This window comes from Eleutherodactylus coqui, chromosome 3 (genome assembly GCF_035609145.1).
Source record: "Eleutherodactylus coqui strain aEleCoq1 chromosome 3, aEleCoq1.hap1, whole genome shotgun sequence".
Classification (NCBI taxonomy): Eukaryota; Metazoa; Chordata; class Amphibia; order Anura; family Eleutherodactylidae; genus Eleutherodactylus; species Eleutherodactylus coqui.
This window is the reverse complement of record NC_089839.1, coordinates 149,935,969-149,963,912: the sequence shown is the minus strand read 5'-3', so window position 1 is coordinate 149,963,912 and position 27,944 is coordinate 149,935,969. Positions and strand designations below refer to the sequence as shown.

General features: G+C 43.3%; 1 protein-coding gene across 2 annotated transcripts in view; it reads right to left on the bottom strand.

Annotated features, from left to right (window-relative positions):
• Positions 1-27,944, bottom strand: part of STAB1 (stabilin 1) — a 201,738-nt gene that overhangs the window by 88,577 nt on the left and 85,217 nt on the right. For both annotated transcript variants that reach the window (XM_066596318.1, XM_066596319.1), the window contains 14 exons: positions 27,279-27,326; positions 25,816-25,940; positions 24,222-24,333; positions 23,999-24,076; positions 21,410-21,511; positions 20,957-21,067; positions 17,544-17,675; positions 14,947-15,075; positions 9,995-10,051; positions 8,930-9,019; positions 7,143-7,338; positions 3,587-3,682; positions 924-969; positions 32-111 (listed from right to left, as the gene is read on the bottom strand). In XM_066596318.1, the coding sequence (XP_066452415.1) occupies positions 32-111; positions 924-969; positions 3,587-3,682; positions 7,143-7,338; positions 8,930-9,019; positions 9,995-10,051; positions 14,947-15,075; positions 17,544-17,675; positions 20,957-21,067; positions 21,410-21,511; positions 23,999-24,076; positions 24,222-24,333; positions 25,816-25,940; positions 27,279-27,326 (1,402 nt within the window). The remainder of the gene's footprint in view (positions 1-31; positions 112-923; positions 970-3,586; positions 3,683-7,142; positions 7,339-8,929; positions 9,020-9,994; positions 10,052-14,946; positions 15,076-17,543; positions 17,676-20,956; positions 21,068-21,409; positions 21,512-23,998; positions 24,077-24,221; positions 24,334-25,815; positions 25,941-27,278; positions 27,327-27,944) is intronic.

Here is a 27,944-nt window from a genome sequence, read left to right as displayed (position 1 = left end):
ATGTGGATTTAGTAAAGAGTTCTGATCATACCTGTGCAATGTGTTCCGTTTCCTGCATAGCCAGCAATGCACGAGCATCTTACAGGTGGTTTTGTAGAATTTGAAATGCAGCTGGTAAGAAAAAAAAATGACAATTTACTAGGGTATAAAGGCAAAGGTGCAGCAAAATGATATTATCACTTATAACAACCATTTAATGATCAACGGCATAGCCCTGGTATAAAATCTATGCAAGAATGCACCCTCTAACCATAAAATACCTTTGCAGGTAATGATTTCACATTGTGTAGAGTCTTCACATCTTCTAAAAGTTTGGTATTTGTAAAGTAATATATTTCTGTCTATAGTTATCATAATATTGAAAACATACTACACTTCACTACTCTACACTGCAATACCCCTGTAAAGTATACACTGTTTTCCAATGCAGTAGCAAAGCCTTTTGGCACCCCCAAGACCTGGCAAAGGCTACAACCTCTAGCTATGTTACTGATAACTGCATTACTCTTCCATTTTCTTTAGAAAACACATTTCCCTTTTAAGAATATTTTTAAATATCACACATCGTAACCAAAAATGGCCAAAGGTCAATAACGTAAAGCATTACACAGTGATCATGATAAACGACTGATGCTTGTTTCTCAGGACATTGCGTAACTGTCTGTTCCAGGATCTCTATCTTTTACTTTTGATGGACTTTAGGCAGATTCAATTCCCCAGTGAGAGAACCAGGTTTGGTTGTGGCGTCAAGTTAAAAGTAAACTGAAAGACATGGGTTTATGGGGTTTTGAAAATGCTAGAACATCCCATGGACTCAAGATGGTATTTTCTGCTGAGCTCCATTACAGATCACTTTCCCTCTCCAAGTCCTTGCCTTGAAGTAGCAGTACTTATGCATGCAAATAATAGAATCATCTACTTACTTGGCATAAATGCTGCAGCTGCCATTGCACAAATCTGTTTTAAGATCTAAAAAGGAAATTAAATATCCATTTCAATATACATTCTAATATTACACGTAATTTACAACTAGTAACAAATGTAAAAGACATTGGAAGAAGCATAATAAATAATGGACGACTAATAATTTGCAAGTAAACTCTTTGTCAACCCCCCCCCCCCCTCCCTGAGGTTCACACAAATGGATCAGATTCCACAAGCTGGATATCCAAAGAGGAAGACCTACGTATGATCGCGGAAGCTAATTGCATATGGTCGCAAATGCATACGGTTTTCTGAGCAGATGTATTGCTAAGGGAATAACATTAGAAAGTTGGCCAACCACCTGGAAACACCCTACTATTACTCAGGTGACCTTCTCTTGTGCTGTCATGGTGAGAGCTGTTCTGAGAGCCTTCAGGGCAGGATGCTGCTCTCTCGGCTCGGCTGATTTTATACTACTTATTTTGGAAGTAGTATAAACCACTTTAAAAAAAAGACTTATTCTTGTGGAGGAAGAGCCCCGAAGAATAAGTGGAGGTTGGTGTGTTGCTCCCCAGACTCTGTCCTGCATTGTCTGCCCACAAATTTCTGTTCTCTTTATACCATTATCTAGTGTCCAAGGAACTTGCGTAGGAATCCGCGTCCAATGTAATTGCTTATGCACTGCGGATCAAGCACATCCATAGAGAACAATATGTGCAGAATCCATGGTAAAATAGAGCATGCTGCAATTTTTTTTCCACTCACGGAATCCGCAATGCCTGCCCACAAGTGTGAGTGAACCGGCGAAAATGTATTTGATTGCCTGTGTATTATCAAACGCACGAACGCTGATCACAGAATCCACAATTTAAATCCATTCGTGTGAGATCGGCCTTAGGAGTTGTCGCTTTGCTACAAAACTCGGCATGCAGTTACATCTCAGGCAGATATGCAAATGATTAGCGTTGTAGTGTGATTAGATAAAATGGTCTTGCCACCTGAGGTGCTAAAAGTGGTTCCAACCTTGACTTCTAAGAAGGCTCTTAGAGGCTACTTGTGTGTATTAACCTCTTCATCCGCTTGTGTAGAGCTTGTTGACCACTAGACGCCTCTACGACACAGAGAAGAGATTTCACCCGGTTACCAGAATCTGAGAGGGGCGCATTATTAGAATGCAAGAAGGTGGATGATTGTATAGCCAAATTGCTGCCACCTGGGTCAGACTGATAGGAGGTGGATGGGACCAGTGGATGTGCAAGGGCATGCAGACAAGGAGGTATGGCTCAGGACGCCCTTGAGAGACTATCAGTAAAGAGGATTGTCTGATCGTCAGACAAGCATGAGCACCTCCAACTGTTTTGTTGTCCGCTATCCAGAGACAGGTGGCACCATTGTTACAAGCCCCTGTGCTGTTAGATGAAGGACATTTGGTCTCATGGCGCCCCTATTACTTGCACTGCCTTTGACATCCACCCACCATCGTCTCTGTTTGCAGTGGTGTCATAAATGACGAAACTAGAGTGCTACAGAGTGGAACTGGGTTGTCTTCAGCGATAAATCCAGGTTCAGTTTGGGCACTAAAGGAGGCTAAGTTCCGTGTCTATAGACCTTGAGGTGAGTGACTCAATCCGGCCTTTGCTGTGGAGCGGCACACTGCCCCACTGCTGGTGTGATGGTCTGGGGGGACATTGCATACAACAGTCAGTCAGCCCTAGTAGTGGTACGAGGGACAATGACAACTTAGCAATATATTCAGGACGTCCTGCAGCCATGTGTTTCTCTCATGGTGACTTCCAAGAGGCATTTTCCAGCGGGATAATGCCCGGCCGTACACACAAGGGGGGTCACAGGAATGTCTCACTGTGTTCCCTGCGGGTAGATTATCGCTGCAGGAAACGCAATTCAAACCCGCCCATGGACAGGCAGCCTAAATCAGTGAGAATAAAAAGGACCAGGGTGGTAAGAAGTAATCCCCGGATATTCTCCATAGTGGATGCTCACAATCTACATAGGAGCAATTCTGATATCAAGAGCATATTAGACCCTATGCTGTTAGGCTGCCTGTCCACGGGAGCCGCCGGCCAGGAGCAGGAGCCGGCAGACTGATCTCCGCTGTCAGCCTATCTGACAGATAGGCTGACCGCGGAGAATCGTGGCAATTCGCAGCATGTTGCGATTTGCTGGCTGCGAGCGGAGAATTGCAGTGATTCTCTGCTCGTAGACAGGGGGGCTGCGCTCTCCATAGCAACGCAATGTCCGTGGGCAGGCAGCCTAACGGAATGATATTATTAACCCTTTCCAATCCAAATTTGTATCCTGGTTTTCCTAGGGGGCTTACTCTTTTTCTGCTGTTATACAACAGCACTATATGCTGGCTAAAGCCAGTACTGCATGAGGTGACATGTTGGATAGGCACTGACAGCAGAGAGGCTGGCAATATACAGTAAGAGAACCCCGGCGGATGTCTTCCAACATCGGAGCTGTACAGTCTTAAATCATAATGTCTTCAGAGGTCAGACAGTGGATTGGAAAGGGTTAAAGATGTATTTAATGGACTTCCAGTTCATGCAATTCCCTATCATGCAGTACAGGTTAGCAGACCCAAACACTTTGAACATAGACATATTCTTAGAATGCAGGGAGAACCCTGTGGTATATTTACCTATCTCACAAGTATGTCCCGTCCACCCTTTCTCACAGTGACAGAATCCATCCCCATTAATTCCATCATTACATTTCCCATGAACACATTTACAACCTGCAAAAAGAAAAGGCAAAAAACAACAAAACAGAAAAACATTTGCGTAAGTGAACTTCATTGTCACAGTTCTGAAATTTTTTTACATACACTTAAAAAAGGTACTTTTTTTGTTTGCCAGATGCCACCACGATACCATCCTAAATTATACTGTTCCTGAATACCAAGTATCCTACTTAGCAAAATAAATGAACACAAAAACACTTTATTTCTAGTTGTCTGCTTACCATATGATTTTTTTAATGACAGTCGGAGAGGTCTTAAAACAACATACCAGCACTGTAGCCCCCGAATCCTCCCAGTCTTTGGAATGGTTACCATATGACTGCTGCAGCGCTTAGGTACCATTCTACTGGCATATCTGCTGAGATGCTGTGAGCGGATACACCAGGAGAACGGCATCTGACTGCTGTGGCCTCTGACTGCAACGGTGAAGTGGTAACCGTTTCTAAACAAAGGGAGGACTGCAGGGCTGCAACACTGGATCCGGGGTCATAGCTGCGGCGGGGCATATGCCCTGGGCACTAGGTTAGCTAGCATAGTGGTGGGATGCAAGATACAGTCATCAGTCCATCCATGCTCTTGTTCTCCTTTCTTTCCTTCTCCAGCATTTTTCTGATGCTTGTAAAATGATTCAGGCAGCGTGGGACAGGACAGACGGAAAGGGGAGGAGCAAGAAGGAGTCTGCAAAGGATGGGGAATTTACAATCCTGGAAGAGTTTTATCTGTGCTCAGGCTGCCAGTATGAAATCCTAAGTCAATGTAGAAAAGCTTTGACCGTAACTGTACATATGTGCATAAGTATATTTGTATAAATCTGTGCATAGTATGTATTAGTATGTGTGTGTGTGTATCTGTGTATATACAGCATGCATGTAAAATATGTAAGTATTCTAGTGGTAGAATGGAGTCCGACGGATATGCGCTGCATGTATATGTGTAATCTTCACTCAACAGTTTGCACTCTACTTTTTGAGTCTACAACGTGGTACTTACAGGGGGTGGATAAAAATATGGAAACACCATACGAAATGCATGAGATTTTAATCATTGGCAATGAGCTGCTGCTCTTTTGACCCCTGCTTGGCTAAGAGCTTTCCAGCCAAATTTGTGTTTACCTCACCTCTTGTCCTGCTCTGGGTGGTTTTGAGAGCCAGCTGGTAACAGCAGCTAATTGGCTCAAACCCCTGACCAATGGAACCTTGTTGCTTGGGCAGATGTTCACTTCTGCCTGGCAGCATCTGTGTCATATTACCTCCACTTATAATCAGTCTCTACATGTCTTATTGAAATGTAATTTATAATCCCAAGTAATTTAAAGCATGCATTTCATACAGTGTTTCCATATTTTTGTCCACCCCCTGTATGACCTTGAAGTGATGAAATCCTTTCTCTTCTAGTTTTGTGGAACAAGATTTCCATGAATCAGAGTACAGCGTGGTCCTTGGCCCAATATTATTAGTTATATGGTGTAGAAGGGTATAAAGGGATCTGTGGGGAACTTGAACAAAAAAAGATTCTCAGCATACGCCGCCCAAATCTCACTGCTGTGGGAGTGCACGTTCTGAATTATTTTTTACACAGTATGGACATTGACTCTTTACACTAACAATAAATAGCCCTCACAGCTGTAATGAAGGTGCCATGGCACGCTGTCACAGACGCCATTTTTGCTCACCAGTACCTGTTGGCTACAGATACTGTGTTCTTTGCAGCTACCCACAGGGCATGCGCATGCACCCACCATCACCTTTAGGCCTCATGTCCACGGGGAAAATCAGATCCGCTGCAGATTCTACATGTAGAATCTGCAGCGGGTCCCTCCTGCCCCGCGGACATGAGCGCCGAAAATAAGAATTTAAAAGTATTTACCATCCGGCGCGGGCGGAGAAGATCAGCTGTTCCTCACGGCCGGATCTTCATTTTCGGCCGGCGGATGAATTCCTGACGCCAGCGGCACGTCGCCGGCACATCGCCGACGTGCCGCGCGCATGCGCCGGGCACATCCGCCGAGCCGAAGCAAGGAAGATGCGGCCGTGAGGAACAGCTGATCTTCTCCGCCCGCGCCGGATGGTAAATACTTTAAATTCCTATTTTAGGTCTCCCGCGGATCCGGACGGCTTCCATAGGCTTCAATAGAAGCCCGCGGGAGCCGTCCCCGCGGGAGACCCGCACGAAAATGGAGCATGGTCCGGATTTTTCCATGCTCCATTTTTTTTAAATCCCTTTTATTGACGATCCGCGGGTATTTATCTACCCGCGGGTGGTCAATGCATCCCTATGGGATGCGGATCCGCATGCGGGAGATCCGCTGCGGATCTTAAATCCTATTTTGCCCGTGGACATGAGCCCTTAAGGATCGGTTTGTGCTCTGATAATGCTTCTGCAAAATATCTCCTGGCTCACCTGATTTCACCAGGTACAGATGATACCTTGGTTGTATAAACAAGCAGAGTTAGGCCACTCTCACACATACGGCTGGCAAAACACCGCGATTTCTATTACAACGTTTTGCCATGATTTTACTTTCGTTTTCAGTTGCAGGTTCCTGCCTCCGACAGCAGGATTTAGCACACTCCATCATTGTGATGAGGTGCGCTAAACATGGTATAGTAGAGCAGACAGCGCTTGAAAATCGCAGCATCAGAAAATGCTACCAAACCTCTGAAAATAATCTTAAGTCTGTTTCTGATTCCTATGCGGCCATCTAAAGTTCTGGATTACCGTATAGTAGTACACCTTTAACCGACACCCACGCGTGCTGAAGTCTATGAGAGCGGGGTGATAATTACTGCTATTCTGTGGCCATTGACTTTCATGTCAAGTTGTTTGAATAATACTAAATTGCCTGCCCTGTAAAGTCTGCCTGCTCAAGTTTCTTGTACCGTGTTTTTAAAGTTACTAGTAAAGTTTTACCAGGCCTCTACCGTTTTGGAGTACCCAGGGTACTACACACCAGTGTTATTAATCGGCCGTGCATGAATGCCGGTGTGTGGAACGGTGGCGTCACAAACTGACAACTACTACCCCCCTTATCCTGAGGACTACTGCCCTATCCTTTGCTGAGGTAACTCCTTCCGAGAACAGGAGTTGGTTAGTGCCACCATGACAGGTCCATACACTACACCCTCCCAACTCCAGCCGTATGCTTGGGTAGTGTGTCATCCCCTGCATATCCCACGCCTGGGTATTGCAAAAGTTTGGTGTCTCTAATTGGGCACCGCACTACCTCTTGTGTTACCCCCATGTCCTCATAGATTATCAAGTCTTGTGCGCAGGGCCCTCACTCTGGTTGTTTAAACTGTTAATTCAAGGGTTGTTCAAGTTGTTTAATAGTGTATGTAATGTCTGATTTTGTCTGTACATGGACCCTGTGATTTGTAAAGTGTTGCAGAATATTTCGTCACAATATAAAGATTATTCCTATTATCAATACTTAGATGAAGGGAGTTGGAATCACCTGCTTTGCAGTCTTTACCGAATCTTCCAGCCTCACATGTTTCACAAGCCGTTCCGTGAAAACCTTCTTTACATATACATTCTCCAGTTCCATTAATCCTGTCTTGGCACTTTCCATTATTTGAACAGATATTGTTCAGTCCACCCGGGCATACAAGACACTGGTGTCCATAATACCCTTCACAACACTGGGGATCCTAGAACAGGGGAACACAGCTTAAAAAAACGAGTTTTAGGGTTTGTTTAGTTCTAGTAGTCATGTTGCACGTTTTTACTGCAACTAGCATAAGGTCACAAAAAAATGTATTTTTTGGTCAAACTGCGACAAAACTACCTTAACTGGTGAGTTTTTGTGGTAGTCACAGGAAAAAAGACGCAACATGACCACTATATCTGAATATATCCTAAATCCAACAATTTGAACTTCCAGTAAGTTGCCCTTTTACCTAATTTTGGGTCCATCCAGACAGCCATATTTTCAGCCAGTGTGCTTTGTATATACTAAGAACTGCACACAGACCAACAACAGTCTAGGAGGCTATTTACACAGCTGTTTCTATTCTCATTCATTTTACAGACATAGAATAGAACATGCAATGTCAAAGGTCCCTAAAAGAGATGAGCGAGCACGGCCGTTTAAGGCTGCTACTCGATCGAGTAGCAGTCTTATCGAGTAACTGTGTACTCGCCCGAGCAGCATGCGGGGGGGGGGGGGAGGGGAGGGTGGCGGGAAGCAGGGGTAGAGTGAGAGAGATCTCTCTCCCCACCCCCCGCTGGCCACCACCACGCCCCCGCATGCTACTCAGGCGAGTACACAGTTACTTGATAAGACTGCTACTCGATCGAGTAGCAGCCTTAAACGAGCGTGCTCGCTCATCTTTAGTCCCTAAACATCGGGCAGCACATGGAAGTGGAAAGGAATAAGACATACGGGGAAATAATTTTTTAACATACTCAATGAGATTACATACAGATGTCTTTGGTTCGGTTGATGATTGGTAATAATTAGTGATGAGCGAACGTGTTCTTAACGAACACTTCCGCACCCGGACACCGGCTTTACCGAGGACTTCAGTGTCCGCGCGTAAAGCTTCGGGGGGCGCCGGGGGGTGGGGAGAGGCGCGGCGGCAGCAGCGGGGAACAGGGGGGAGCCCTCTCTCTCTCCCTCTCCCCCCCACTCCCCGCCGCACCCCCCCGCGCTGCCACGGCGACCCCCGAACTTTTTTCGCCCGAGCACGGAATTGCTCGCAAAGTTCGGTGTTCGGGCGAAAAGGGGCGGAGCCGAACACGTTCGCTCATCTTTAGTAATAATCATATTTGCATTACAGGAAATCACAATTACATGTGATGGTAATTAGGATAAATCTTTAAAATCCACATGTACGTCAACAGAGAACGACATACAGAGGGTGGTCAAAAATATGGGAACACCGTACAAAATGCATGGGATTTTAATCATTAGCACTGAGCTGCCTTTTTGACCCCTGCGTGGCTGAGAGCTTTCCCGCCAAATTTGTGTTTACTTCACCTCTTGCCCTGCTCTTGATGGTTTTGGGAGCCAGCTAGTAACAGCAGCTGAGTGGCTCAAACCCCTGACCAATGGAACCTTGTTGCTCAGGTAGATGCTCACTTCTACCGAGTAACATCTGTGTCATATTACCTCCACTTATGATCAGTCTCTACATGTTTTATTGAAATATGAATTATACTCCCATGTGACATAAGGTATGCATTTCGTACGATGCTTCCATATTTTTGTCCACTCCCTGTATCATAAATGGTACTTACAGTTTTTGTAGTAATGCAGTTGAATTCGCAGCTATAATAATAATAATGATGAGTGTATCTGCAAATCCCGAATGCTCTCCTTGGATAATACTACGCAGAGAACAAACAATAGTAATTTCAGTGCAAATTCAAGTGTCCTATTTATTGACCATTGATTGAATTCTATTGATGTATTACAGGGCCGTGATAAGTCCTCCAAAGTGAAAGCCTCTCTTTGAAGCGGATATCCACTATCACTTAAAGCTCAATCACACAACCAAGCGCCTAAAACGCTGCATGGATCACGTAGCATTGTACCGGCTATCGCTGCGTATGTACATTACTCACACAGTGAGACTTTTTTCTCTTTTTTTTTTCAATTCCCCGCTCTGTCCCATAGTGGAGTTGAGTGTGCAAAGTCGCCCATACACACATTATTGCGTATAGACATCGTTGAATACACTACCCATAGAAAACAACAGGGCTGTTTGTGCATAATCCGCGGTGACAGAGCACACTGCTATCTTTTTCATGTGCGTATCAACACGCAATGTTTACACGCTAATGTGAACAGATTCACGTACTTTCATTGACTCCATTCAGAGCGTATCATGAGGCCGTGCATCACATGCGAAATACGCGGTGAAGGCACGGTTGTGGGAATGAGTCCTTAGGCCGGGCTCACAAGAGTTATCACGTATTATGCGCGTACTGTACGCCAGCGTTATATGCAGTAATTTGCAGGCAGTCAATTAGATTTACTTACGCAGTTCTGATCACATTTGTGTCAGAAATGTATAATATAATATGCAAGCGCAAAAAAGAACACAGCATGTTCTATTCTGACGCATATATACGCGCGTAACAGCCCATTCAATTTCGCTTACAAGAGCGGCAATAGGCCAAGTCACCGGCAGCTCCACAGCGGTAAAGGGCTGTGTGACCCTCATAGCATTTTACGCTTACGACCTAATAGAGGGGATCTTCTCTTATGACATTCAGAATCCCTAATATTCTAGAGGGACAACCGGATAGGGTCAGTCCAGCAGATGCCAATAGCGTATAGTAGAGCTGCCAGTCGCTTACCTCCTGAAAGGAGCCCTCTGGACATTCTATAGTTCTACTGCAATGGAGGCATTCTGTCTGAGGCAAAAAGAACCAGAGTGTTAAAAAAACGAGTGTTGCATCCTTGCTAGTCATTAGAGCAAGTAGAGAATCTGTAGTTAAAGTGATACCGGTACATACTTTACCTTAGCTAGTAGATAGATAAAACAAATGTTTAACCCCTTCCCCCTACAATCAGTTTTGGTTTTGGATGAAAGTGGAAGGGGTGGGCAGTGAAGCAACCCCAAAAACTTGAAATTTGCGATTCCATTGATCCCGAATCTATAATGTTTTTATTATTAGATTTACCTGCTTTGGGACGATAAAAGAATTTTTCATAGAAATTTTTTTTTTGCATCTCGTATCTAGAGAGTGATAACTTTTCTTATTTTTCCGTCAACGTAGCTGTATGAAGGCTTGATTTTTGTGGGACAAGTTTAAGTTTTCATTTGAACCATTTTGAGATGCAAATGAATTTTGATCTCTTTTTATTTCATTTTTTTGTGAGGCAGGATGTTTTTGACAATAAATTACAATAATTTTATAGTACTGATTGTTACAAAAACATCTATACCAAATTAATGTTTTTTATTTGCATTTTCCAGTAATAGTTCTATTGGAAAATGGCACTTTTCAGATTTTTTTTGAGGTGGAGGAGGGGTTAATGTGTGAAAGCATCTTTTATTATATATTTTTTTTACCACATTTGTTCTTCCCACAAGGGGACTAGAAGATATGATCCTATGATCACTTGGATAATACACTGTACTACATAAGTAGTGCAGGGCATTATGTGACATTGTCAGTTCATCGCTGACAGTATAGACTGTTACCGTCAGTAATGAACAGACACACATATGGGCCACTATCTAAGGCAAAACTGGAAGGCATGATTTGATCTTATCACTGAAGTACAGATGGAGAGAAATAGGGAGCCCTCTCATTATCCAAACCCTCTAGATCACACTTGTCAAACATAAGGTCCACGGGCCGATTCCAGCCCGCGACCTTATTCTATGTAGCCCTTCAGCATGGCTGGCATTCACAGAAGCACCAGTCAGTAACCACGGAGTGGGGCTGTTGGCAGCGCCTTTCAAGGCGCACACTCTGACGTCAGTGTGTGCAGCTGGGATCATCCTCCCCGAAGTACTCTCCTCCTTAGTTCCGCAGGAGAGGACAGGGGAGGAAATGTTTCTGGCTCATACACTGACATCAGTGTGCACACGGGATCAAAGCCGAGAAGAGGAGGAGCGGCGCTGACTGTAAGGAGGAGGTAAGTATATGGGGTGCGGGGTGGAGGGGAATATTACTACTGGGGCTGCTGAAGGGGTTAATATTACTACTGGGGTTACTGAGAGGGGTTAATATTACTACTGGGGCTACTGAGAGGGGTTAATATTACTACTGGGGGTATTGAGAGAGGTTAATACTACTGGGGCTACTGAAGGGGTTAATATTACTACTGGGGCTACTGAGAAGGGTTAATATTACTGCTGGGGCTACTGAGAGGGGTTAATATTACTACTGGGGCTACTGAGAGGGGTTAATATTACTATTGGGGCTGCTGTGAGAGGTTAATATTACTACTGGGGCTACTGAAGGAGTTAATATTACTGCTGGGGCTACTGTGAGAGGTTAATATTACTACCGGGGCTACTGAAGGAGTTAATATTCCTACTGGGGCTACTGAGAGGAGTTTGCGCCATAAAACTGCTTGGTAGTTGTAAGGGTCTGAGCAACTACCAACAAAGAGCAAATTGTGTTGGCTAGACGAAGGGTAGGAACTCAAAATAGTATGTTTTGTGGGGCATTCGTGGTGTTAAGTGGTTAGTACCAACCAAAACTGGTCCAAGGAAAGAAAACTGGTAACATGGTATCAAAGGAAGATACTAGAACACACAGTGCATTGCAGCTTGCTGCCGATGAGGTTGCATCTCTATGAGCTATACAATATTAGGGTACATGCACATGGACTGAGTTGTTTGGGCCCAACTTGCATCAGACAGCACACAGGCATCCCATCCGTGTATTGTCCGAGGTATTCAGTCACTGGGTGTAAATGAGGCTTCTATTCACTGACCGCAAGCAGAGGTCTTGATAACTGGAAGGGTATGTTCGCATGTTGTTGACTTTCTGAGGGTTTTTCTGTAGTGGAAATTCTGCACCAAATTTGCCCCAAAATCCACACCAAATAGTGGATTTCACCACCTCATTTGAAGTAGTATAATCCGCAGCGAAAATTTGCAGCAAAGGTTAATTTATTCTGAAAATTTTCTCTGCCGCGCAGGGATTGGATCCACAATGTCTGTACTGTTAATGCTGTGGATTTTCCCGCAGCTAGCTCCATAGTGAAAAATTCACAGCATTTCCGTTCCATAGGAACATAATTAATGGTGTATTCTGGGCACTTTCAACTGATGAGTTACCAGTAGTTGATGGATGGAGGAGACCTGCTGCTCGTTGGCAGTGCAGCAGACCTGATGATGTCCTTAGCAGACGTCCGGTCCTGACCGTATTGAGGAACAAGAAGTGTAGTGACCCAGATGGTACTACAGCGTAGTCAAATGGTCAGAAAAGTCCTGAATACCTGGCTATGAGCTCCTCTGGAGACATAGAGGGTATCGTGCAGATGAAAGACATTGTCTTTCCCTGATATCGGGTCAACACTATTTTGCCCAGCAACCGCTCGCTTCTAATTGGCTGCTTGTTAGTAAATTCCCTCATTTGCGGAGTGGCAGGAGTTGAGTCAAGCCCGGGTAAGTGAGCAGGGTGGAGGAGGAAGTGAGTCAGGGGAGAGAAAAAGTGTGGGAAAGTAGCAAAAAGTGAAGGAGTTGGGGGGTTGGTCGTTGGAGGTGGAGGAGAGAGGAAGCAGCATGAGGAGCTGCACCACACTACAAGTAACCAGAGAGCAGGAATTGGAGGAAAGTGCCAGAAACACATCTCAGTGACGTGCAGGAATTCCCAGAAAGAGGACTTCTCAAACAGTGAGCGTGACTTGCCCCTGTCGAGTCAAGAGTCAGTGAAAGTACAGGCAACTCCGCTTAAACCCTTCATCGTTCTAAAAATAACTATCCAGAAGGAAACCCAGATAACTTAGAGTGGTGTGATTATCTAGTGTTTAACGTAATTCTGCTAAAGTGAATGTTAATTTGGACCAATGCAAACTGTGAACTGTTGTTGAATCTTCTAAGCGTTAAGTAAACTGTGTACCTTTGGTTTTCTTTCATCACCCCTGTTTTGTACACTTTATTCTATCGCCACCAGAATGCTTAATTTAAGAGGTACTAGCATCACGAAATTCAACCAAGTTATAGCATCTAAAATTACTTTGTTTTTCCTATTTGCCACTGCACCCAGCCAGGCTGAGCCACGTCTCACCATTTCAGGGAGGGACGGCAGAGCCACCGTAGACAACCATCTTGTCTCCCCACTAAGCCCTGCGCTCGGTCGCTGCAGAAGTGTCACTGATTTCAGTGGGAGTAAATCCAGCACTCCCACATCTTGCCCTGTCTGCTGATGATGATGCCAGACCCACTGCACTCATGGGCCGGACAATCGGGTGATGGATGGGTATCCCAAGAGGAGGATAGGTCATCAGTTGAAAATGCCTAGACTACCCCTACAAGGAGGTTTAATACATAGTATATCAAAAGACTCATATTTCATTACACATAGTAATGGCTGCTCGTTAAAAATGAGCACTGACAAAGAGTGATAGGAGATGATCGGAGGGGCTCCTCATTGCTAGATCCTCACATTGTAAGATTAGGGCTGTCTAAAAGATAAAAACCCCTTAAAGGGATTTCAGTAAATCTCTGGGACTTGCACATGGGCGTATTTGCACAGGCGCAATTGGAAGTGCAATACGCAGCGAATAGAACCCATTGATTTCAGTATGCTCATTCTCACAGTTCATTCTCATAGGCTCTATTTCTGTGCTCATTTGCGCACCAAAGGTCCCCATAAGAGTCTATGGGGGTGTGCAAATATGCACATATGTACGAGCGGATATGCGCAAAACACTGAGCATACCTGCAAAAAACTGGCACCTTGGTGCACTAATTAGCCTTTTAAATTACAGGGAGGTGATTCCCCGCCCATGTGAATCAGCGGTGCGTGCACAAATACACTCACTATTTACTCAGGCACAGGTGCAACAAAAACGCCTTAATGGCGGCTACACATGGCGCTTGAACGTCTTTTTTTCCTCTTGGGGTGGTCAAGCTCCGCACAATAGCGTGTGAGTTTGAAAAAAACTGTGGGAAGATAGGTCCTGCCCGTATCTTTCCCGCACGTAGTATTAACGGGCGAGAATACCACTAATGAAATGAAACCACTAAAATCAATGGTTTCATTTTGTCCAATTATGCGGCTGTATCACAGCCGCATTACTGGTCAAAAACACGCCCATCTGTTTAAGCACTCATTGCGCAAATACATTTTTGCCCTTACCCCTTACTCCTTCAGACGTACATGTTTTAGCGCCTTTCTGCACATGGGAGAATTCTGTACGCAAAATGCGGAGAAGAAAACATATTGATTTCAATGGGCTAATCCTCATTTCCTTTTTTTTACTGGTGGGTGTATTTGCCGGCATGTGCGCAAAATATATCAGTTCTCTGCGCTAAATATTAAGAATTCCATTCAACTGAAGCCACCCTTAGTTTTCAGTTTAATAAGGGTATATTTAGGTGTGCTGCGTTTTTTACGGCGCAGCAGGAAACGGCCTGATTTGACCACAAACAAAACAGAGAAACTATGGCAATTAGTGGTAAAACACTGAGAATTGTTTGTCATGCTGTTCTTGGTCGTGCTGTAAAAGTCGCCACGTCTGAATATAGGCTAATGCACAAGTTCCTGCAAGGCTCTATGTGCTCAGCACATCCAGAAGCAGTGCTGTATGGGTGCGCATGAGTGTACAAACATTTCCTTACCTTTGTCACTATAGTTTTAGAGATGTCACAGCGATTTTTCAGCACTTTTATGACTTGAGATATTCCCATCAGTATTCCGTTATTTGTTTCATAGAAGCTGCCGTCCAGTGGAACATCATGAACGAATGTCTGTTCAGTACAGAACACAGATAATATACCTACCGTCACAGGTTGGTGATTACATTGTCGCAGAAATAACGTGTTCATGGCAGATTAGACAATAAATGTGGTGTTTTCTGTATATTCCGATGGCCATCATCAGGTTTTTTTTTTCCTCTCTGGATCAACGTGTGTGTGTGTGTGTGTGTGTGTGGGGGGTGGTGGTGGGGTTATAGGCTGAACTGGACAGACATATGTCATTTCTTAGCCTTATATACTATAATACTGTTACATTTATATTTAATGTAATCGGGTGGACAAAAATATGGAAACACCATACGAAATCCATGGGATTTTAATCATTAGCACTGAGCTGCCCTTTTGACCCTGCTTGGCTGAGAGCTGTCCTGCCAAATTTGTGTTTACTTCACCTCTTGCCCTGCTCTGGGTGGTTTTGGGAGCCAGCTGAGTGGCTCAAACCCCTGAACGATCAAACCTTGTTGCTTAAAGGGGTTGTCCCGCGCCGAAACGGGTTTTTTTTTTTTCAACCCCCCCCCCCGTTCGGCGCGAGACAACCCCAATGCAGGGGTTAAAAAAGAACACCGGACAGCGCTTACCTTAATCCCCGCGCTCCGGTGACTTCTTACTTACCCGGTGAAGATGGCCGCCGGCATCTTCTCCCTCGGTGGACCGCAGGGCTTCTGTGCGGTCCATTGCCGATTCCAGCCTCCTGATTGGCTGGAATCGGCATGTGACGGGGCGGAGCTACACAGAGCTACACGGAGCCCCATTGAGAAAAGCAGAAGACCCGGACTGCGCAAGCGCGTCTAATTTGGCCATTAGACGGCGAAAATTAGACGGCAACCATGGAGCCGAGGACGCTAGCAACGGAGCAGGTAAGTGAAAAACTTCTTATAACTTCTGTATGGCTCATAATTAATGCACAATGTACATTACAAAGTGCATTAATATGGCCATACAGAAGTGTATAGACCCACTTGCTGCCGCGGGACAACCCCTTTAAACTTGTTGCTTCTACCCCATAGCATCTGTGTCATATTACCTTCACTTAAAATCGGTCTCTACATGATTTATTAAAATATGATTTATAATACCATGTAATTTAAGGCATGCATTTCTTGCGGTATTTCCATATTTTTGTCCACCCCTGTACCTGTTTGATGTAGAAAAATTACCACTAGACTAAGTTGTAGTCAATTATATTTTGTGCAATGTAGCATGAATGCAGTACAATGTAGGGCTTAGTAGCGTTTACCGACCTCAGTGTGTGATGTGGCAGTCTACTGTATGTTCGGCTAGCAGGACCAAAGATTGCTGGAAAACCTAAAGATTCTCTGGCAGGCTCGTTCTTAGGTTGGGTCTCATGTTGTAGACATGGTGCCTTTTTTTCAGCGGTTTTCCAGAATCACGGCAAAAACAGCGCAGTTTTGCAATGATTTCGGAAGACAACATCGAAAAACGCAGTGCAGTAGCACCATCACAGCTCAGTCTTACTGAGCAATACTCCTGACTTGTGTCATTTCAGTCAGGCTAAATTCACACGGGCAAGAGAGATATCACGCTTGCTAATGTGCATTTTTCACGCGGATGCAAGATATTTTTTATTCAAAAACTCATTATTTTTGTGAAATTGCAATCCTCCGCCGCTTGTTTCACGCGCGCTAGAGGACTGCAAGCGTTTCCTGTTGATTTTAATAGGTAACAGCCTATCACACTCGCATGCACATCGCAACGGGATGTGAGTGCCATGTGATGTCTTTAAAGGTCCCATTACAAAAGAATGGGCCAGGCGTTCTGAGGGAACGCCAAAAGATGGAACATGCTGTGATTTTTGTCCTCGCAGCATCGCTCATGTGAATAACTTCATTCAAAAGAATGGAATTCATATTCGTGCGAGTTTTGTGCACCTTGCAACGCATACAACTCGCGCTGGATTCCCGCCCAATTGAATGTAGCCTAAAGGTAGGTTTTGGGCGGCTTTACACAGGACAACTGTTCTCCGATTAGTCGCTCAAAAGAGTGAATGTAAATGAGAGTTGTTGCATGTAAACACGGCAAACAACCTGGTCACGAGTGACAATTTGTTCAATAGTTGCTTCATTTCCGTTCACCTAATAAATAGTCGCTGGTTGATTAATTATTGTCCGATATTAATAGACAAATTGTTTGTCTTTTTAATGATCGGCTAATAAGGAAGATGTGCGCTTCAGCGACTACGTAAAAACACATAAAGGACAATTGTCAACGCTTTAGAGCGTCCATTCAGACAACAGTTGTCCCATGTAAAGCCACCCTATGCTATAAAACAGCTGCTTGTCTTAGTCCAGATTTTTCTTTTCATTTCTGGCCTTCGCTATAATGATGATTTTTTTGGGTGGTGGTGGTGGTGGGTGGGGGTAGAGGTGTTTATGACTTTGTTGCATGTTTTAGTTGTAAATCAGCAATTGATGGAAGCCTATGAGATAATTGTACTGTACCTGGTTGTACCTTTTGTAAAACATCAGCCAGTAAGAGACTCCCAGCATGCTGCTCCTGTGCATTCCGTTACTTATGTCAGAGGGTGCCAACTTCTCTCCAAGTATGATATGATATTGTATTGTGATGTTATTCTAAAAACAAAATAAGAAAAAATCATTTCTGGTGGCGACACCGTAACATGGATAATTGTTCTGTAATTATATACTTACAGGATCTTAGATTAAAACAAAAACATATCAAATACATACGGAGTTTAGCGTGTGTCTAGCCGGTGTGGTTAAAACTGCACCAAATAACCACATTGAAAAACCACATGTGATTTCACTCTGGCTATCAATACAGTTGCGGTAAAACCACGGCAAGTCATTATAAAATAATAGGCTTTTTTGGTGTAGTTTTGAAATCACCTGAACAGCACCATTTGAATAGACACATGTGGAATTAGCGCTCCACTCACCACTTACTAAAACTCCCATAATTATCCGTGTGTTTCACCATTGGAGTCTTGGCTACTAAACAGTACAATTTATCCACTTTGGACAGCTTATAAATGACTAATTTGGCCTTGTGTTGTACTTTTGTAAGCAGCCTTCTGCAGTAGTGATCTGTTCTTACTGTAGGATATGATAATGATGAAGGCCAATTACACACTACCATGTTTCCTATAGATGACATTTGATATCTTGGGTTCCAGCAGGTGGAGACTTTGTGATCAGATTACTGCCAAGGGACCCTAATAAAAGGTAGAGCTTGTCCAAATGTGAAGAAGCAAAGAAAGGAGTATGGGCTCACCTCACCAGCAGTATCTCCAATATAGGAGGGAAATCTGGATTTCAATGGGAGCTCAGTCCTCAAACAGCCGACGGCAAACGGCTAAATTCCATATGAGAAAAGTAGAAGTGGAGAGGAGCTGCTACCATTAAAAAAACCAAAAACAGCCCTGTTGACAAAGGCTATTGTAGCCGAAACGCGTTCAGCGCGGACCTGTGAGCTGTATGCTTTCTATTCAATGAAGAACATATTTTTTTTAACGGTAGCAGCTTCTATCCACTTCTACATTTCTCATATGGAGCTTGTCCAAAGTCTGGTATCTTAGATTCAGACTCCAGCAGCACAAAATAGCGTTTTTGTATGTTCTGATGTTTTAATGTGTATTTGTATTTTTGTTTATACTATGTTTTTATGTTTTCAGAAGTGGTTATTAATTTTGAATGTATTTTGCAGGGAGTGCTTTAGTTTAGTATACCACTGATAGTAGTCACACAAACATCAGCAGTAGGCAGGTGGGTGGAACTAAGTTTATATAAGCCAGGCACACATCTAGCTTAAATCACTTTAGTTGCTGGTTAGAGGTTGAGTTAGCTCACTGCAAAAAACTACCTTCTTTAGGGTGGCTACTCACTAGCGATATTTTTTCTTGCGATGCAAGAGCGATGATTATGAAACCAATGATTTTCAATGGTTTCATACTCATTTGCGATTTTTCATTCCAGCCTCGCAGCGCAGTGAAAGATCTGCAATATCGTTCATTGTTTTCAATGGGGCCGGTGGCAGCAACATCAGCCTCGTTGAAAACATAGGGAGTACATCGTGGACTTTTCACAGCTGTGACAGATATGGCAGGGGTTTCCTTCACTCCCGGGGAGACTGTGGGGATGAAGGAATCCTCTGCCACAGCTATCCTATTGCTTTCAACGTGGTCAGCGCTGCTGCAGCACCGTTGAAAGCAGCAGGTTGCAGGCGACCCCAGCAGTGATGATTTTCGTCGAATGGCTTGAAATATAAGCCCTTCCCTGAAAAGCATCTGGAGCTGTAAAAAAAGTTAAAAATATATATACACTCACCTTTCCGCCGCAGACGTGTCCTTTGGCTGGCTCCCTGGGAAATGTTGTGAAGCTCTTCCAGCAGGCGGGGATTTAAAAATCCCCGCCTCCTGAAAGAGCTTTGCTGATTGGCTGAGTGCTCAGCCAATCGCAGGCAGCGCTCAGTTATTGAATGACAGCTGAGCACTGCCTGTGATTGGTCACAGCGCTCAGTCATTCATTGTTTAAGTGCTGACTGTGACTGTCATTCAATCGCTGAGCGCTGCGATTAGCTGAGCCTTTAGCCAATCAGCACAGCCCTTTCGAAAGGCGGGGATTTTTAAATCCCTGCCTGCTGAAACAGTTTCACAGCAGTGGCAGGGAGCCAGCCAGAGGACACGCCTGTGGCAGAGAGGTGAGTATATATATTTTCTACAATTTTTTTTTTTTTTTACAGCTAGGGATGATTTTTAGGGAAGGGCTTATATTTCAAGCTCTTCACCAAAAATCATCACTGTAGGGGTTGCCTGCAAGCCACTGCTTTCAATGAGGCCGTAGCAGAGCTGACCCCATTGAAAGCAATAAGATAGCATCCAGAACTTCTGCCACACATGTGACAGCTGTGGCAGAGGATTCCTTCATCTCTGCAGTCCCCGCCGGTATGAAGGAATCCTCTGCCATAGCTGTCACAGCTGTGGCAGAAGTCAGTGATATACTCCCCATGTTTTCAATGGGGCTGGCGCTGCTGAACTTTCTTAGCACTGCGAGGCATGTGTTATGTCTCGCTCTTGCATTGCAAGAAAAAAATATTGCTAGTGGGTAGGCACCCTTACTCCCCAACTTGGCAGAAACAGACATGGAGGCCCACTATTGAGTAGATGATAAGTTTGCTATCGTGTTATTGCGACACTTGATATCACTGCACATACAAGCTACTACAGGATTGGTTACAATAACAGTAAGCCTGCCTAGAAGAAGCTACAGACTCCAGGGCTGTGAACATTTCCCAGTAGTGCAGTATGGAGATTCGGGGACTCCAGGGACATAAGGACATCACAGTACTACAGTACAGAGTCCGAGTATAGCTTGAGAGGAGTTTCAGCCACCCAGGCATGGAACTGTGAATTTGCTGTTGTACCAAGGAATGTGCCTTCATCCTCAGATGCTGTGGAGCAACACAAGTCTTTAGGCCTACCAAACAGTCAACCTAACGCTTGGGCACCACAAAAATAGGAAAGCACTTTAATTAAACTGTAAGATCAAAGAATCCAAATAGATCCCATGGTCGAGTCACATTTCTTTCTTTTTGTTTACTGGCTAGAACATCAATGAAAATGTAAATCAAATGTTTCTCTAGAACTTTTTAAATAAAATGGATTGGACACAATAACAAGCAAACGTGACAATCTAAGCAATACTGAAGTATGCCTATCACCAGAGTTATTCAAATGTATGGTGCATGATATAGTCTTATGTATCAGATTCTGAATATTGGGCATCCAGGTTTGTAACACTTGATGCCTGGATTCGGCATATACAACACCTCTTTAAATATATCTTGCAGATTTACTATCAGCATAATACAAATTGTTTAGTTGTAAATTGCTTACCAAATCAGTAAATCCAGATTGATTGTAAAACCCTGACACAGAAGAGTTATTCGGTACGAAAATAGTATACTTCTGTCCACTGGATTCAATTTCCTGAATTAGTCCAATTTTCTGCAGCGAGGAGAGACTGTTAGTTCAGTTTATTTAATGCTCTGTCACATCTGTATTGGAGGGAAAACCAATAAAACTGGGGCTTGGGACAACTTTTGTTAGAATGAATACAATTAGCAAATTTGCGTATTGAACCTGGTCCCCTAATTTAGTTATTTAACAGACAGCGTACATAACGCATTTTGAGGCAATATGTCTCTACCTCAGACAAAAGCTGGATTGTATACTACTATACACTAGTAAATGGCGATATATGAACAGAAGAAAATAGCAAAAATGAAAAAGACTTGTAATTCGCAAAAAAAGCAATAGCTCTGTCCCTTGCAGCAAACAATGAATTACCTGGATTGCCTGCTTAAACTGTGTAAATGCAGGAACTTGATCTAACATTTGGTAAAGACCTGGCCGTGCTGGTGGTATGGCTCCTGGTGGAGGGATCAAAAGCTGTAGAAACAAAAAAGATTTTTCAGCACTAAATTGTTGATCTTTTATGTGTCCTTACACAGTGTTAATAAGCAGGGACTGCACAGGGGCATGAGTAGAGGGATAGTATAGATCTATTTGGCTGTACTTCTACCGTATGTTTATTATCTTTTGTCTCCTTGTATAGAAACAATATAGTTTTCATTTACCGTAGTTTATTGAAGAAAAGCTTAAAGGGTTTGTCCTATGCAACCATTATTCATTTACTACTTTAAAGTATCTAAAATATGATCGCAAGCAGAGTGAAGGGAGTAAGATTGCAAGATCACATTGCACAGGATTTTTCTTAGCAGTTAGTAAGTAGTGACGAGCGCAGGTCTGTCAAAGAGCTGTATGCAAACACACTAGGATATTTGAAAACTATACAATTGGTAAAGTGACTTCATTTTTTATTTTATATGTATCTGAGCAATAATAAAAGTGGAATATGAACTTTATATTAAATGAAATTCAGTAAATCCCAGAGATTCTCTTTTCAAAAATATGTGGTCATATAAGTCAATACAGGGAAGAGACAAGACGATTAAAGGGGTTGTCCAAGATCAGAAAAAATATGTCAAAGGTTACGATAAGCAAGCACTCTTCTACTGTATCACCATCTTCTGTCTTCTTGTTTGTTGTCCAGGCAACTGCTATGCAACTATCCCACAGCAGATTCATTAGAGTGGGTCAGTTGACTGCAGCTCTGCTTTGTTTGGAGAGTTTCTCATTGGCTAGCCCCTATTTAAATATTTGTTATTTCTGCAGTGTTGTGCTAGTTATAGCAGAAACAATGTGCATTTAAATCCAGTATTGCTTCTTTATTTCTAGTATCTTGTTCTTGTCAGTGTAGTCTTGTTCTTATGCTTATGTCTAGTCTAATCTTTGCTTCTTTTCTTATCCCTAGGTTCTATGTATGCTCATTGTTTCTGTCAAGGACAGTAGTGTCTTGTATTAAGGCCCATTTATATGCAACGGTTATCACTCAAAATATGGCTTTTGAGCGATAATCGTTGCGTCTAAATGCCCTGCCATCTTACACTTTTCGTGCACTATTCGTTCATCGCTTATTCTTAGCAAGCTAAAAGTCAGCAATGAGCACTATCAGCGCCGCGCGCTGAGTTCTTAGCGGGATACAGTTGGTAGCATTCTTTCAGCTGGTATCTCTCTTGGACTTCTTAGCAGGATACCAGCTAAAAGCTCAGAGAACAAAGCAGCTGTCAGCGCTCCTGCTGATCTCGGAGCTATCAGCTCAGAGGGATACTAGCTGAAGGCTCCGAGAACAAAGCAGCTGTTTGCAAATAAAAAGCAGCTGCTGTTCTCGAAGCTGTCAGCAGTGTCACGCTCCACCTTCATTTAACTTTTAAGTAGCTAATTAGCTACTTAAGAGTTTATGCAAAGATGATTACTCAAAACTGTCGTTTGAGCAATTTTTCAGTGATCATCTTTCAGTATTAATGGGGCTTTACGGTCAGGGATAGATTAAGGAAAAACTTAGAGAGAGATAGCATTATAGTTAGGTATTGTCAGGTTGTTATTGGTTTTCACCAATCATCTGCTTCTTTATATGACTATCATCGTCCGATTAGCATCACTATTCTATTCTTGTCATCTATTAGCGAGTTCCTAGTTTTGGATTTGTGTTTCCTATTTGCATTTATATGTGCTTTACATATGTATTCCTGTGACTCTCTGGTTGATACACAGTTCAGCTCTACAGTAAATCCTGGATGTATCTGAGTACTGGGAGATAACCACAAGTGCCCAGGAAAGGCTATTGCTATGGGGAAAGTCTGGGTTCTGCTGTCAAGCCTTCATCCAAAATTATTACACCAACAGGGAAAACTGCATAAAATAATGAAATATAATTTTTATATGTTAAATCCTCTGCCACTCTGGTGCCGCTGCTCCAGAGCCCTTTGCTAGGCTTTGTGTTGCAATGATGACATGCCTACTACTAGCCCCAATAAAGAATGGCACGGACTGCTGAGGCCAGTGATTGGTTGCAAGAGTCACATATGTAGACTGACATGTCATCATATAAAGAAGGACTATTAGGGAGCAACGGACCATTGCACTGCAGCGGGGGATTAATGGTTAATGGTGCTTTTATTATTCTATGCTGTTTTCTCTATTTTTTTCTGATTTCAGAAAACCCCCTCAATGACTATATGGCCAAATACTGATGATATAAAATAACCCTGAATAATGCCACTTTATGTTCTTGCTGGTTGCAGCTGTTAACCTTATTGGAATACAAGAGCCGTGGCTACAAGCACATAGAGATCAGGCACTATAATTAACACATGGTGCTCACATTTGAACAAAATCTCCATTCTGCAGATACAATAACAGCCACTGCATTACTTTATAGGGAGCATCATATAGATGGGGATTGGTCGTGACAGCTTCACTTTAAGTTGGGCGGTTATATGACTCTTGAACATTATATGATGGTAAAACAATCACCTGGTTGATAATGAATATATATCCATTTGTAGCTGGAATGTTCTGGACCATGATACTTGCATTACTCACTGTTATATTCTGAAATAAAGAATAAAAAATGTGGATTTACCAAGAGCATAAAGCCTTTTCATTGCTAATAACTAATTCTTAGATTTTTATTAACAATGATTGCTGCCAGCTATTTCTGTATGTCTTTTTGGGTCACTGGATAAAAACAACTTACTCCTTTTATCGTACCGATCTCCCATTTTGTTTTTGGATCCATTGTATCTAATTCTTGACCAATATGTTGCTTTAGATCCTCGGATGTGAAGGCTCCTCGAAGAAAGTGAACCCTGTTGAATACATAATGTCTATTTATATTCTAAATACAGCAAGAAACAGTATCTGTCAACACATAAATAAAATGATTAGCAGCTAATAAGAAATGAGGTAGATAAAAGGATCTATGGGTAGAGCTATGATTAGAAGATTTACGGCACGGCTTCCCAATCATATTCTACTTGGGCATCGCCAACCAGAAAATGCAGATGACCAGGGCTCACCGATGGTTGTAGTCCATGCCAAAATTTGCTAAAATTACCTCAATGTCACTCATGAAGCAGTAGAAAAGTAAACACAAAAAGACCAGAGATCGGTACGGTGAAAGAACGACTTTTGAAGCCCATATTCAGATCACTTAAAAATGCTTCCAAGGCTAAACCTCACCAACAACTCAGTCTGAAGCATTGGTTTAGGGTTTGTTCAATACAGGATATGTCATATGCTGTTTTTGCTGGGCATTAGTTGCAACAAACCTGCATGTGCTTTTTCCTCTATATATGAATAAGGTTTTGAAAACTCCATTCACTAGCACCCCACAGACCATGAGACTGGAGGTCCAGGGTATCCCCAAATGAATAAAGAGATGGTCTCTTAAGAACTGGTTAAGATCAATGAGGAGAAGATGTGGCAAGGAGTCTGCCTGTGGAGGAATAGGTGAGTATATAGTTTTGTTTTTTTATGATAAAACCTCTTTAAGGAATTTCCCCTTAAAGTGGACCTTTTCACATTATAAAGTCAGCATGGGCTGGCTATCTAGCTCTGTAGCCACGACCCTACAGACTTTATAGCTGCTTTTCTTCTTTTCATACTCCCCTCCATTCATCCTGTTTTTAGATCCATATCCATATGTTGCGAGTCTGTCAAATGGGCAGTCCCCACTGTAAACTGTTAATGGGTAACAGCGAACTGTTACATCCTTTTTAATCAGGTCATGTACTGCAAAACAAGATGGCAAGGATGTGCCATGATCTTTAGAAGAGTTGTAAGGACTGGAGTTCCCTTTCAATAGGCCATCAGGACTGACATAATTTGGGAGCACTAGTTGACCTAGTAATCTAATACTGCCGACAATCCACAGGAGAAGAGCCACGACCGCATCCAGTAGGGCCACAGCTAAACACAGCAACAGAATAGTATGTGTCCTGTTGTCCAGCAAGTGGACGAAGTCAGCATCTGGAACCATCACTACTTGAAGAGATATGCCAATGGAACTGAGTGAGGTTAGAAGCCATAGCACTTGCGTATTATGTCATTTCCCAGCAGTGATACCTTGGTCCCAGTGAATAGCTTGTAATCCACATTTAAACTAATTTTGCGTAGGCATGCAGCTCACAGTATCCCTTATCGCTACCTCTCCACCGTCCTATTTTTTTTGTGAGGTAGTCCTGTGAAATGAGCCTAACATAGGTGGGGGTTTATGCAAATGTTTCCCAACGTGAGTATAACTCATGGACACAAGTAAACAGTTGTAAAAAAAACCACTGCTATTTTACCTGACTAAATAGGACAACTTGTCCTCCCAAAATTTCCTAGTACTCTCCGAAAGAGTGCCGAGTGCTGCATTAGAAGGAATTAAAGCAGTAACATTGCTTGAAAGTGAAATGGAGATTTCCGACTTCTGTATGGGAATAAAAAGTAGAACAATTTGGTCAAGTTTTGAAAGCAGTATTTTAAATCTGCAAAAAGCAATACCAGGTTGGAAGGAGCCCCAAAATCTTGCACCTGCATACTGCAAAAACGTAAACTATGAAACGCATTTTATACAAAGGGTCTAGTTTAAAGAGCACCCGCACTTTCATGTTGAAGTGCTCATGCTCTTTTGGCCATTTTGGCTCCTTCTAGCAGCTGAAGACGGTGTCGTGGAGTCCCATATAGAGCTTGTATAGTGCTATATTGGTCTGTCTTCAGCTGCCGGAAGGAGCCGAAAATGGTCAACAGAGCACAATCGCTCCAATGTAAAAGTGCAGGTACTCTTCAAAAAACATGCTCTAATAGGGTTAATTTGAGTATATACAGCTTTAGGCTTCTTTCCCACGAGCGTTGGATTCCAATGAATCAGATCACATTGCCGTATTCCTGAGACGTAAAAGCGGCCAGCCCAATATAGCACCGGGCGTTTTTACGTTGGGCCCAAAAGATAGTCCTCTTGGGCCGGAATACATCGGCCTCCTATGGGAGCCCATGGCAGCGGCCATAGGTGGGAGGAAGTTTAGCAGCTGAACTCCCTCCCTCTGCTCTTCTTTTCCTGTGCAGGCTCATCTGTCCTCTCCTCCCTGTTGGCTCTCTGCAATGGGAGGGGGAATGATGGGGGTGGAGCTAAGTGCCGTCCTGTTCCGCCTCCTCCAATTGCTGGCTGTGGATAAGAGGTGGGATGTGGGTGGAGCTAAGCTTCCACCCTCTCCCCGCCCCTTGTCCATAGACATCAATAGGAGGAGGTAGGGCGGTGCTTAGCTCCACCCCCTCCCCGCCCCTTGCCCACAACCAGCAATTGTAGGAGGCGGGATTGTGCGGTTCTTAGCTCCACCTCCGTCCCGCCCCCTCCCATTGCAGAGAGCCAGCAGGGAGGAGAGGACAGGTAAGCTTGCGATGGGGAGGGAGGGAAAAGGGGGGAGGGCATGGTACTCTTAGTACTATATGCCGATATACGCTCTTGGGAAAAAAGCCATAAGCAGAGAAGATTTTTATTAAACAAGTATCAACTAGAAACACCAATATGGATAGATTAATACCATTTTGGATGATGTGGGTATTCAAATAACTGTAACCTTCAATGTTTAGTGCTTACATATTGCATAGTCAACATCCATAAATGATGCAAATATGTTATTATCATTCACGAGTGGCAGCTTAGTGGTCTTTGCAGCGTATTGCTTCAGAATTTCATTGCTGAACATTAACTCAGAAAAATTGACTTAAATACACAGCCACATCAAAGATTAACATAGCAAAATAATACCTTTATCCACTCTCTGAAAAGCCTTGCATCCGGGATGCCCAATAGTTCCTAAAACGTAAGGACATAAAGGTATAATTTCTTATCTTTGGTTAAAGTCGTTGTCTGGTCACCCAAAAAAACCATACCTCTGACCCAGTTGTACCCTACGGTCACATGACCCAAGAGTGCAACGTTTATTGTGGTGGCAAGGCGTCCCACCTGCTGATCATGTGACTTCCTCTTCAGCTCATCCTGTCTATTAGATGGAACCTTTCTACAGTGCAGTGCTTACAATATATGATGATTAATAATAGTTATTAACTTGCCTATAGACATTAGAGCGGCTGTATAGTATACAACATATATAGATATATATTATATACATACACACACACTGTATAGTATACATTGGATCCCTCATCGATCATAGTGGCAGCTCGACAGATGAGAGAAAGCATCGATTAGCATTGGGGCATATGGCCATGGTGAGCATGTGCAAGGATGTAAACATCAAACAAAGGTTAATCACAGCCAGCGTTTTCCCAATTGCAGTATATAGCTGCGAGACGTGGACAATGGGGATAACAGACAGAAGAATTGACACTTTGAAGCTGTGGTGTTGGAGAAAACTTCTACGCATCCCCTGGGTTCTACTCTCTGCGTATTGCGTGTGCAAATATGCCCGTC